The sequence below is a fragment of the Palaemon carinicauda genome, chromosome 7 (genome assembly GCF_036898095.1).
Source record: "Palaemon carinicauda isolate YSFRI2023 chromosome 7, ASM3689809v2, whole genome shotgun sequence".
NCBI classification, from domain to species: Eukaryota; Metazoa; Arthropoda; class Malacostraca; order Decapoda; family Palaemonidae; genus Palaemon; species Palaemon carinicauda.
In genome coordinates, this window is record NC_090731.1 from 155469432 (window position 1) to 155483364 (window position 13933).

At 34.1% G+C, this 13933-nt stretch overlaps 1 protein-coding gene across 1 annotated transcript in view; it reads left to right on the forward strand.

The window, feature by feature from the left end:
* The window catches only part of LOC137644086 (chorion peroxidase-like), a 67434-nt gene extending 54657 nt beyond the window's left edge, over window positions 1–12777 (forward strand). The window contains 7 exon segments of the mRNA XM_068377031.1: window positions 1614–1716; window positions 2642–2839; window positions 4415–4554; window positions 9438–9602; window positions 11208–11407; window positions 11554–11723; window positions 11968–12777. Of these exon segments, the coding sequence (XP_068233132.1) occupies window positions 1614–1716; window positions 2642–2839; window positions 4415–4554; window positions 9438–9602; window positions 11208–11407; window positions 11554–11723; window positions 11968–12140 (1149 nt within the window). The 3' untranslated portion in view covers window positions 12141–12777.
* The last annotated feature ends 1156 nt before the right edge of the window (window positions 12778–13933 follow it).

Genomic DNA, 13933 nt, shown 5'->3' on the forward strand with positions numbered 1-13933 from the left:
CAATAACACAGCTTGTCGGAAGTTTCTTTAAAGAATATTCATCCAGGTACTTTTCAACAAAATCAATGTTTCTAAGATGATATCCAGCAGTTCGTACAACATTACTTATTTGAACATTGAGAGACAAGTTACAATCGAGAGCTCCCCCTTGGTCATGAACTTTACATGATATCAAGCCCAAGTTATTATTAATATTCATTTGGATTTCACCCAAGTTTCTTAGGGTGTATTTCTTTCCAATCACCATAAACTCAGTTTTATTTTTATTTAGTTCTAAATTTAGTTATAGAGTTTTCTCGCTTGAGGGTACACATTATTCTATCTTATTTCTCTTCCTCTTGTTTTGTTAGTTTTCATAGAGTATATACGAAATATTTATTTTAATGCTGTTACTGTTCTTAAAATATTGTATTTTTCCTTGTTTTCTTTCCTCACTGGGCTACTATCCATGTTGGAGCCCCTGGGCTTATAGCATCCTGTTTTTCCAACTAGGGTTGTAGCTTGGCAAATAATAATGATAATAATAATTTTCATCCAACACTAAGAATTTCGCTTAAATTTTAAGCTGTATCATCAATGTCATGTATGGAGAAGTAAAATTGTGTATAGTCTGCAAATAGCTAAATTTGTGACATTATGTATCCATTCATAATAATAGCTATCATTATTACTAGCTAAGCTACAACCCTAGTTGGAAAAGCAGGATGCTATAAGACTAAGGGCTCCAACCGGGAAAAATAGCCCAGTGAGGAAAGGAAATGAATAAGTGATTTAAGAAGTAATGAACAATTAACATAAAATATCTTAAAAAACATTAACAGCATTAAAAAAGATATTTCATTTATAAACTATAAAAGGACTTATGTCAGCCTGTTCAACATCTGAATACCAGGATCGATGAGAAATAATTCGATCTTAAAGATAGGGCGAAATGAAATAATTCAAGTTACTCTATTATTATTATTATTATTATTATTATTATTATTATTATTATTAATTGCTAAGCTACAACCCTAGTTGGAAAAGCATAATGCTATAAGCCCAGGGGCCCCAACAGGGAAAATAGCCCAGTGAGGAAAGGAAACGAGGAAAAATAAAATATTTTAAGAAGAGTAACAACATTAAAATAAATATCTCCTATTTAAACTAAAAGCTTCCACAAACCAAGAGGAAGGGAAATAAGATAAAATAGTGTGCCCGAGTGTACCCTCAGGCAAGAGAACTCTAACATTCCAAGACAGTGGAAGACCATGGTACAGAGGCTATGCCACTATCCAAGACTAGAGAACAATGGTTTGATTTTGGAGTGTCCTTCTCCTAGAAGAGCTGCTTACCATAGCTAAAGAGTCTCTTCTACCCTTACCAAGAGGAAAGTGGCCACTGAACAATTACAGTGCAGTAACCCCTTGGGTGAAGAAGAATTGTTTGGTGTTGTCAGTTGTATGAGGACAGAGGAGAATATGTAAAGAATAGGCCAAACTATTCGGTGTATGTGTAGGCAAATTGAAAATGAACCGTAACCAGAGAGAAGGATCCAATGTAGTCCTGTCTGGCCAGTCAAAAGACTCTTTAATTCTAGCGGTGGTATCTCAACGGGTCTTCTTTTATTTCAGCTAGCTGAAGATGGCCAGATGCTTCTCCCTAAAGAATCGAATATGGCCGATGGATGCAATACTCCTGAGATGGCGGCCAAAGGAAGATTTTGCTTTAAGACAGGTTAGTTTGTTGAAGTGGTTTTTTGTTGGTATTTTATTAATGATTTCAATGATATTAATTATTTCAATAATATTAATGATTTTAATGATATTAATGGTTTTAATAATAATGATAATTTTGATAATTATTAAAAGTTTAATCATTTCAATATCATTATTATTATTAATAGTATTGTAATTATTATTATTATTATTATTATTATTATTATTATTGTTATTATTATTATAATAATAATAATAATAATAATAATAATAATAATAATAATAATAATAATAATAATAATAATAATAATATAGGCTAAGCCAGCTTTATCCCAGGACAGCCTCATGCAATTAGAGCAGCCTATAGAACTTATATTTTAGATTATGGAAGGACTCTTGTGTACTTCAAGCTAAATGGCATCATAAAACGCATTAAAGGATTAAAGGCCACTCATGAATTGCAGAAGCAAGGGATAGTGACATTGTCCTATAGAGCAGAACAATGCCATAAAGACTGACCACATATATACATATGATCAGCGCCCAAGCCCCCTCTCCACCCAAGTCATTACCAAGGAGGGCCAGGCAGTGGCTGCTGATGACTCAGCAGATAGACCTATAGGCTCCCCCAAACTTCCCCTCCTTAGCTCAGAAGGATGGTGAGTTTGCAGCGACCAATGAAACAGTCCTATAGGCTCCCCAAAACTTCCTATCCTTAGCTCACAAGGATGGCGAGTTTGTAGCGACCGAAGAAACAGACCTATAGGCTCCCAAACTTCCCCTCCTTAGCTCACAAGGATGGCGAATTTGCAGCGACCAAAGAAACTAACGAGTTTGAGCGGGATGCGAACCCCAGCCTAGCGTTCACCTGTCAGGGACGTTACCACATCTTCAAGTTTCACCAATACCAGTCGACTGTTACCTGCTTTCATTCTTGTCTCCAGGTGACGGTCGGACGAACGAACAGACTTATTTGACATTCTTCCAAACGCTGTTCGCCCGAGAGCACAACAGGATAGCCAAGATCCTTTGCAATTGCCACGAAGATTGGGATGATGAAAAGATCTTCCAGGAAACCCGAAGGATCGTTTGGGCTTTGCTGCAGCAAATCACCTACAACGAATATTTGCCTACTATCATCGGTAAGATGAATTTTTACTAATATTCGTAAGACAGATTTTTACTAACATTCCCAAGACGGATTTTTACTAACATTCGTAAGACGAATTTTTACTAAAATTCATAAGACGAATTTTACTACATTTTTTAAAGACGAATTTTTATTGACACATGTAAGACAAATTTTTACTAAAATTTCTAAGAAATTTTTACCAAAATTTTTACCAAAATTACCACTAAAATCTCCAAGAAATTTTTACTAAAATTTCCAAGAAATTTTCACTAATATTTGTAAGAATTCTTTTCTGAAATTTGCAAGAAACTTTTTCTTTTTCTAAAACTTTGACTAACATTTGTAAAACAAATTTTTACTAATAATTTTTTAAGACGAACATTTTCAAAGATTTTTAAAGCAAATTTTAGGTAACATTCGTCAGACGAATTCTTCACTAATATTTGTAAGATAAATTTTTGCTAACATTTGTAATACAAACTTTTACTAGCTTTTGACGAATTTTACTAACATTTGCGAGAAAAATGTTTGCTAACAGTTGTAAGACAAAATTTTGCTAACATTTGTAAGACGTATTTTTACTGACAGTTGTAAGACAAATTTTGGCTAACATTTGTAACACAAACTTTAGCCCACTAACATAGGTAAGCTCTTAATTTAGAACCCCTTTTTTTTCCTCTGCCGACTATCCATCGCGTTTTTCACGGCCCTTGGTGAGCTAGAAGGTCTAATAATTTATATAGATTAATTATTTTCAAAGTTGAATCAAGTGTTTGTTTGTCAATACTTTCCTTGTTATTTAGAACTATGTTTATATATATATATATATATATATATATATATATAATATATATATATATATATATATATATATATATATATATATATATATACAAATATATATATATATATATATATATATATATATAAATATATATATATATATATATATATATATATATATAATGTATGTATGTATATATATGCATATATATATATAATATATATATATATATATATATATATATATATATATATTATGTATATATATATATATATATATATATATATATATATATATATATAAATATATATATATATATATATATATATATATATATATTTATATATATACACAATATCATACGCAAATTATATATATATATATATATATATATATATATATATATATATGTATGGATATATATATATATACATATATATATAGGCCTATACATATATATATATATAGCCTATATATATATATATATATATATATATATATATATATATATATATATATATTTATATAATTTGAGTTTAATATTGTGTATATATATATATACATGTAAATAAATATTGTGTATATATAAATATATTATGTATGTATATATATGTATATATGTATATATATATATATATATATATATATATATATATATATATATATATATATGATTTGTCTTTTCTTATAATATCTCATTTGCCATAATGTATGTTTTTTTTTTTTTTTTTTTTTTTTTGCAGAACACTATGTCTACAGGTCAAACTCGCAATCTTATTAATTTGCTTCTTTCCCCCTAAGGTCCTTCACTAATGACCTCCTCGAAGCTATTCCCTCTGACAGGGAATCGTCAGACAAACGATTACAGTCCTGACATCGACGCTTCAATTGCAAATAATTTCGCCGCAGCTACTTTTCGTTTTGGCCACAGCCTTATAGCTGTGAGTATAAAGTCAGTTTCCATTCCCTAGTTGTAAGCGGTAATGTATAAGACCATATTTTACTAGAAATTTTAGTTTTCTGGATACTTGAGCGTGGCAAGTTTATCAGGCCATTTACTATATGATTATGAATAACTCTTGACAATTCTACTGAAGTAGATCAAGTCAGGCTATAAGAAATTGTATTTTAGGCAACTCTACTGTAGTAGGTGAAGTTTGGCCATTAGACATTTTACTTTTCGCAATTCTACTATAGTAGGTGAAATCAGGCTGTTAGAAATGGTATTTTGGGCAATTCTACTCAAGTAGGTGGAGTCAGACTATTTTACTGGGATTTTTAATTTAGAGCAGTGATTCTTAAACTGGGGGGCGCCCCCCCCCCCCAGGGGGCGCCAGGAGCTTTCAAGGGGGGCGCAAGTAGTTAAAATAGTAACAATGAAAATAAAAATGCAGTAATTATGATGTCTTTTGTTTTACAATACTACATAAATATGGATAAATCAATTTCTAAGGAGGATGTGTAATATTTTTTGATGTGGTCATGATCCATGAATGATTGTATTAAGAGTAAAAATTATGCTTATTTTTGCAGTAATTTGTATTTTTTCCAGTATTTTCTATCAGTGTAATAACTGGAATCTGTATAATGCTAAAACAGTTTGAGAAAAGATTATGATAAAATTTTGTTTTATCATAATATATTTATTTTACCCATTTTCTCTGAACAATGTTTATTTTATTGAAATAATACTTTCTACTTTGGCAGAAATTTCAAGGGTGAGGAGGGGGGGGGGGGGCATGGGATCTATGCTTAATGCAGAAGGGGGGCGCAAGGCAAAAAAGTTTAACAACCACTGATTTAGAGGTTACTTGAGCATGGTAAGTTTATCAGGCTATTTACTATATGAATGATTCCTGGCAACTCCACTGTAATAGGTGAAGTCAAGCTATTAGAAATCGAGTTTTTGGTAACTCTACTGTAGTAGGTGAAGTCAGGCTGTTGGAAATTGTATTTTTTTGGCAACTCTACTGTAGTAGGTGAAGTCAGGCTGTTAGAAATGTCCTTTTTGGGAATTCTACTCTAGTAGGTGGAGTCAGACTATTTGACTAGGAATTTCAATTTTCGGGATACTTGAGTATAGGAAGTTTATCAGGCCATTTACAATATGAAGGACTCCTGGCATCTCTACTGTAGTAGGTAAAGTCAGGCTGTTAGAAATTGTATTTTTTTGGCAACTCTACTGTAGTAGGTGAAGTCAGGCTGTTAGAAATGGTATTTTTGGGAATTCTACTCTAGTAGGTGGAGTCAGACTATTTTACTAGGAATTTTAATTTTCGGGATACTTGAGCATTGCAAGTTTATCAGGCCATTTACTATATGACTGACTCTTGGCAACTCTACTGTAGTAGGTGAAGTCAGGCTGTTAGAAATTGTATTTTTATGGCAACTCTACTGTAGTAGGTGAAGTCAGGCTGTTAGAAATGGTATTTGTTTTGGCAACTCTACTGTAGTAAGTAAAGTCAGGCTGTTAAAAATGTTATTTTTGGGAATTCTACTCTAGTAGGTGGAGTTAGACTATTTTACTGGGAATTTTAATTTTCGGGATACTTGAGCATTGCAAGTTTATCAGGCCATTTACTATATGACTGACTCTTGGCAACTCTACTGTAGTAGGTGAAGTCAGGCTGTTAGCAATGGTGTTTTTGACAACTCTACTCTAGTAGGTGGAGTCAGACGATATTTTACTGCAAATTTTAAATTTCTGGATACTTGACCATGGCATGTTTATCAGGCCGTTTACTATATGACTGACTCTTGGCAACTCTACTGTAGTAGGTGAAGTCAGGCTGTTAGCAATGGTGTTTTTGACAACTCTACTCTAGTAGGTGGAGTCAGACGATATTTTACTGCAAATTTTAAATTTCTGGATACTTGACCATGGCAAGTTTATCAGGCCGTTTACTATATGACTGACTCTTGGCAACTCTACTGTAGTAGGTGAAGTCAGGCTGTTAGCAATGGTGTTTTTGACAACTCTACTCTAGTAGGTGGAGTCAGACGATATTTTACTGCAAATTTTAAATTTCTGGATACTTGACCATGGCAAGTTTATCAGGCCGTTTACTATATGACTGACTCTTGGCAACTCTTCTGTAGTAGGTGAAGTCAGGCTATTAGAATTAGTTTTTTTTTTTTGGAGGATTTAGGAGAGGATTGAAAAGAGATCACTTCTAAAAATTATAAGGAGGAGGCAGATGGAATTTTTAGGATATGTAATAAGAAGAGAAAAGATCGAACTTTTGTGCCTTATGGGAAAGATAGAAAGGAGAAGAGCAAGAGGCCAGCAAAGGGAAAATTTGTTTGGATAGTTTACTGGACGATGTAAAGGAGAATGTAACAGCTGGACAATTTATAATGAGAGCTAGAGATAGGACCAGGTGGAGGCAATTGACAGCAACATCTGGACAATTTATACAGAGAGTTAAGAGACAGACCAGGGCAAGGCAATTGGCAGTAAGATCTGGACAGTTTATACTGAGAGTTAGAGATAGGACCAGGTGGAGGCAATTGACAGTAACATCTGAACAATTTATACAGAGTTAGAAACAGGACCAGGTGGAGGTAATTGACAGTAACATCTGGACAATATATACAGAGAGTTAAGAGACAGGACCAGGTGGAGGCAATTGACAGTAACATCTGGACAATTTATACAGAGTTAGAGACAGGACTAAGTGGAGGCAATTGACAGTAACATCTAGACAATTTATACAGAGTTAGAGACAGGACCAGGTGGAGGCAATTTATAGTAACTTCTGGACAATTTATACAGAGTTAGAGAGAGGACCAATTGGAGGCAATTGATAGTAACTTCTGGACAATTTATACAGAGAGTTAGAGACAGGACCAGATGGAGGCAATTGACAGTAACATCTGGAAAATCTATACAGAGTGTTAGAGACAGAACCAGGTGGAGGCAATTGACAGTAACATCTGGACAATTTATACAAAGAGTTAGAGACAGGACCAGGTGGAGGCAATTGACAGTAACATCTGGGCAATTTATACAGAGAGTTAGAGAAAGGATCAGGTGGAGGCAATTGACAGTAACATCTGGACAATTTATAGAGAGAGTTAGAGACAGGACCAGTTGGAGGCAGTTGACAGTAACATCTGGACAATTTATACAGAGTTAGAGACAGGACCAAGTGGAGGCAATTGACAGTAACACCTGGACAATTTATACAGAGTTAGAAACAGGACCAGGTGGAGGCAATTTATAGTAACTTCTGGACAATTTATACAGAGTTAGAGAGAGGACCAAGTGGAGGCAATTGATAGTAACTTCTGGACAATTTATACAGAGAGTTAGAGACAGGACCAGATAGATGCAATTGACAGTAACATCTGGAAAATCTATATAGAGAGTTAAAGACAGAACCAGGTGGAGGCAATTGACAGTAACATCTGGACAATTTATACAAAGAGTTAGAGACAGGACCACGTGGAGGCAATTGGCAGTAACATCTGGGCAATTTATACAGAGAGTTAGAGAAAGGATCAGGTGGAGGTAATTGACAGTAACATCTGGACAATTTATAGAGAGAGTTAGAGACAGGACCAGTTGGAGGCAATTGATAGTAACTTTTGGACAATTTATACAGAGTTAGAGACAGGACCAGGTGGAGGCAATTTATAGTAACTTCTGGACAATTTATACAGAGTTAGAGAGAGGACCAAATGGAGGCAATTGATAGTAACTTCTGGACAATTTATACAAAGAGTTAGAGACAGGACCAGATAGATGCAATTCACAGTAACATCTGGAAAATCTATATAGAGAGTTAGAGACAGAACCAGGTGGAGGCAATTGACAGTAACATCTGGACAATTTATACAAAAAGTTAGAGACAGGACCAGGTGGAGGCAATTGACAGTAACATCTGGTCAATTTATACAGAGAATTAGAGAAAGGATTAGGTAGAGGCAATTGACAGTAACATCTGGACAATTTATAGAGAGAGTTAGAGACAGGACCACGTGGAGGCAATTGATAGTAACTTCTGGACAATTTATACAGAGAATTAGAGATAGGACCATGTGGAGGCAATTGACTGTAACATCTGGACAATTTATACAGAGTTAGAGACAGGACCAGGTGGAGGCAATTGGCAGCCCATGGAGTACATAGCACTAAGATAGATAGATAGCCCTCACAGACCGCTTTCAGATAAAAAAAAGAGATACATTAGAACAAAAGAGCAATTTGAAATTCTTTATGTAACGCAACAAAATGGGCATAAATTAAATTTAGTTTCACTCGATGGTGGCTCTGTCTTCATATTTGACACTACTTGGCTTCTTGTGAAATGGTCACAATTCTTACTCGTTTGAACACTTTTTAGTATCCAATTTTTTTTATAACATAAACGTTGGCTATGACTGTCATTTTTTACTTCATCTTTAATTAGTTTTCTTTCGAGAGTTTGTTTACGGTTTTACAACTCTACAATTTTAGAATTCTTTCCCAGGTACTTGGAATAGTTCAAACTTGCAGCAAATGTTTTCATGTTGAACAGGCTGATATAAGTCTTTTTATAGTTTATATGTGAAAAATCTGTTTTAATGTTAATGTTCTTAAAGTATTTTATTTTAATTGTTCATTACTTCTTATATCGGTTATTCATTTCCTTATAGTATTTCCTTTCCTCATTAGGCTGTTTTTCCCTGTTGGAGCCCTTGGCCTTATAGCATCTTGCTTTTCCAACTAGGGTTGTAGATCAGCAAATAATAATAATAATAATAATAATAATAATAATAATAATAATAATAATAAGTTATTCTATCAAGAAATCGTACCCATCAAACGTGTCTCTTGCAGGACAACGTGCTCTACGTCACGAAACACGGGAAAACATCTCCCATAGAACTGTCCACCCAATTCTTCAATCCATTTGAACTATACCGAAGGGACGCAGTCTGCGACGTTGCTCGAGGTGGACTGAATCTTCCAGGAAATAAGATGGACCCTTATTTCACTCCAGAGGTATGTTCTCTCTCTCTCTCTCTCTCTCTCTCTCTCTCTCTCTCTCTCTCTCTCTCTCTCTCTCTCTCTCTCTCTCTCTCTCTCTCCCTCGTTCATCTTGTAGTACAGTGAAGAATTAAACAGAAAAAAATTGTAAAATGCATAGTTTAAAACTCTCGACGTTGCTCGAGGTGGACTGAATCTTCCAGAAAATAAGATGGACCCTTATTTCACTCCGGAGGTATGTTTCCTCTCTCTCTCTCTCTCTCTCTCTCTCTCTCTCTCTCTCTCTCTCTCTCTCTCTCTCTCTCTCTCTGTTGTGGTACAGTGAAGAATTCCATGCATAGAAAAAAATTGTAAAATATATAGTTTAAAAATCTCAAATCGTCATGAGTAAAGTAATGACGTGTATGCATATTTACTTACATGATACCTACATATCTACAAGATTAATGCCGTGTTCAAGTTATGGGTATACTGTACATTTGATAAGGGTGCTTACAGTCATTGACTGGTCTACAGGAGAAACGTTTTATGGGTAGTAATCAGTGTGGTTTTCTCCTGCTTTATGAGAAGGGTTCTCAATTATCCGAGGGCATTTCTTTGTAGGACACTGCTAATGATTATATATATATATATATATATATATATATATATATATACACATGTATATATATACATATATATATATATATATATATATAGGTGTGTGTATATATGTATATATATGTATACACACACACACATATATATATATATATATATATATATATATATATATATATATATATATATAGGTGTGTGTATATATGTATATATATGTATACACACACACACATATATATATATATATATATATATATATATATATATATAATAAATAATATAATATGATATCGTCATCATCATCATCATCTCCTACGCCTACGGAAGCAAAGGGCTTCGGTTAGATTTCACTAGTCTCTATCTTGAGCTTTTAAATCAGTACTTCTCCATTCATCATCTCCCATTTCATGCTTCATAGCCCTCAGCCATGTAGGTCAGGGCCTTCCAACTCTTCTAGTACCTTGTGGATCCCAGAGATGTATCACATGTTCCATAATACTTTTGGTTATTAATATTAAGATGATCGTTCCACGGTCCAATAATACTGTAAATAAAGATTCTGTAAAACTTCTGGTACTGACCAGTGCGCATTCTATAATGTGGCTGCTATTATTCTGCAAGGATGATAATATGCCCTAGCACAATGGGCGATAAAGGAAGAGGCCTTCTGACTCTACAGCTTTAGGAAGATGACCTACTGTGAGTGTTTTGACAGTAATGATCAAAGAGTAAGCGAACAATATGCATTGTGAAATGTTAAATGCTCCCGAGTGAACATTATAAAACAACCGTGGAGGTCCTGTAGAGAGTAGGGTTCCCCTGCTGTACGGAACCAGATAAACAACCCTTAAAGTAAGTAAGTACCTGGATAACTACTGATGATGGCCTGAATCTTGATTAGACCTTCCCCTGGAGAGACAAAGGAATAGCCATTTTCTCTGAACCGTTAAGTATTATTGCAATTAACTTTACTCAAGACATGCCAGAAGTGGAATATCCATCTCTGATTTACTTCTTCAGGTGGCCGGGAAATTATTCAGAGGACATCGTCCCTTCGGCCTTGACCTTCTTGCACTGAACATACAGAGAGGGCGAGATCATGGGTTACCGCCCTACAACAAATGGAGGGAATTCTGCGGTCTTCCGTTGGCTGGGGGCTTCAATGATTTGAGGAACGAGATGACCCAGGATAGAATTGATGCTCTTCAAAGCGTATACACGTAAGACACCAAGTTGATAGACGTTATTTGTCTGTAACTATGTATGCAAGCCTATATTTTCCTTCTTTATCCTGTTAAGATTTCTGAAAATTTTCTCTTTCAGTCTACAGTCTTTGTAGCTACAAACAAAATGTTTGCTTTCTCAGGAATGTTAATGACATCGACCTTTACGCTGGGGGAGTTTCGGAGACTCCTGTACCCGGAGCTATTTTGGGTCACACCTTCACCTGTCTCGTTCATAACCAGTTCTTTAGAATGAAGTATGGAGACAGATTCTGGTTCGAGTACAGGAATAGCCCAGGAGCCTTCATGCCAGGTAGAGCTCTGATACCTAACTGTAATATCTATAAACCAATAGATGATCTTGTTATATTATTATTATTATTATTATTATTATTATTATTATTATTAATTGCTGAGCTACAACCCTAGTTGGAAAAACAGGATGCTATAATTGCAAGGGCTCACACAGGGAAAATATGCCTTATGATCTCATAAAAGTACATTACTTTTTTATTGACATGAAAACTGATCACATTTCTTTACACTATTCCCCTTAGAGCAACTGACGCAATTGCATAAAGCTACTCTTGCAATGGTCATGTGCAACAACCTACCTGAACTCGAGCGTATCCAGCGATATCCTTTGAAGAACCCAGGACCTGGCAATCCTAAAGTTCGGTGCCAATCCATCCGAAAATACAACTTGAAACCTTGGGGCCCCTCCTGTTAGGATGATATCCTTCGTCATGATTAAGGTCTTGGTCACGAAAAGGATTTCCATGAAGTAAAGGAAGCCAATGGCTGCCATAAACATAAAAGGAATATCAAAGTTATTGGAGTCAATCATGAATAGTTATGATTATTAAAAAAAAAAAAAAGAACATTGATCTAGTTTTGAGCTTATTTCTGTATCATAGAAAAATAGAACAACAAACACAATTGGAGTCATAATAATTGAAAAATATTAGTAACAATGGCAGTTATAATCATTAAAAAGGCTTATTAATGCAATTGGAATTATAATCATAAAAAAAATAATAGCAACACAATTGGAATCCTAATCATTAAAAGAAATAGTAAAGCAATTGGAGTCATAATCTTAATGAATAGTGACATGATTGGAGTCATAATCATACTGAATAGTAACATGATTAGAGTCATAATTATATTGAATAGTAACATGATTGGAGTCATAATCATAATGAATATTAACATGATTAAAGTCAAAATAAAGAAAAAGAACTAGAGTTGAACTTATTTGTGTAACTCTGTCTTAGAAAGATAACAGAGCTAATTTGCAAAGTAATTCCTTATTGGTATATTGGAAAAAAAATGTCATTGGAACGTGAATAAAGATATGCAGCAGCCGTTTTTATTTTCTCAAAGAAATTTCAACATTCATGCAAGACCTCCTTTTTAATGCCTCTGAGAGAGAGAGAGAGAGAGAGAGAGAGAGAGAGAGAGAGAGAGAGAGAGAGAGATTGATTGATCGTATATTACCAGTCACTTAAAACTAGAAAAAAACGCTACTAAACGTATGTACAAATACATACGTGTGTGTCATACGAACGCACATAGTGATTTTACTTGATATATTGTATATATATATATATATATATATATATATATATATATATATATATATATATATACTGTATGGCCTGCTATCATTAGAAGCTTTATTATTATTATTATTATTATTACTAGCCAAGCTACAACCCTAGTTGGAAAATCAATATGCTATAAGCTAAAGGGCTCCAATAGGAAAAATAGCCCAGTAAGGAAAGGAAATAAAGAAATAAATAAATGATGAGAATAGATTAACAGTAAATCATTCTAAAAACAGTAACAACGTCAAAACAGATATGTCCTATATAAGCTATTAACAACGTCAAGAACAGATGTCATATATAAACTATAAAAAGACTCATGTCAGCCTGGTCAACATAAAAACATTTGCTCCAACTTTGAACTTTTGAAGTTCTACTGATTCAACTACCCGATTAGGAAGATCACTCCACAACTTGGTAACAGCTGGAATAAAACTTCTAAAATACTGTGCAGTATTGAGCCTCATGATGGAGAAGGCCTGACTATTAGAATTAACTTCCTGCCTAGTATTACTAACAGGATAGAATTGTCCAGGGAGATCTGATTGTAAAGGATGGTCAGAGTTATGAAAAATCTTATGCAACATGCATAATGAACTAATTGAACGACGGTGCCAGAAATAAGAAATTTAATAGACCGTAAGTTTCTGTCCAACAAATTAAGATGAGAATCAACAGCTGAAGACCAGACAGGAGAACAATACTCAAAACAAGGTAGAATGAAAGAATTAAAACACTTCAGAATAGATTGATCACCGAAAATCTTGTAAGACTTTCTCAATAAGCCAATTTTTTGTGCAATTGAAGAAGACACAGACCTAATGTGTTTCTCAAAAGTAAATTTGCTGTCGAGAATCACACCTAAAATTTTAAAAGTCATACAAATTTAAAGAAACATTATCAATACTGAGAT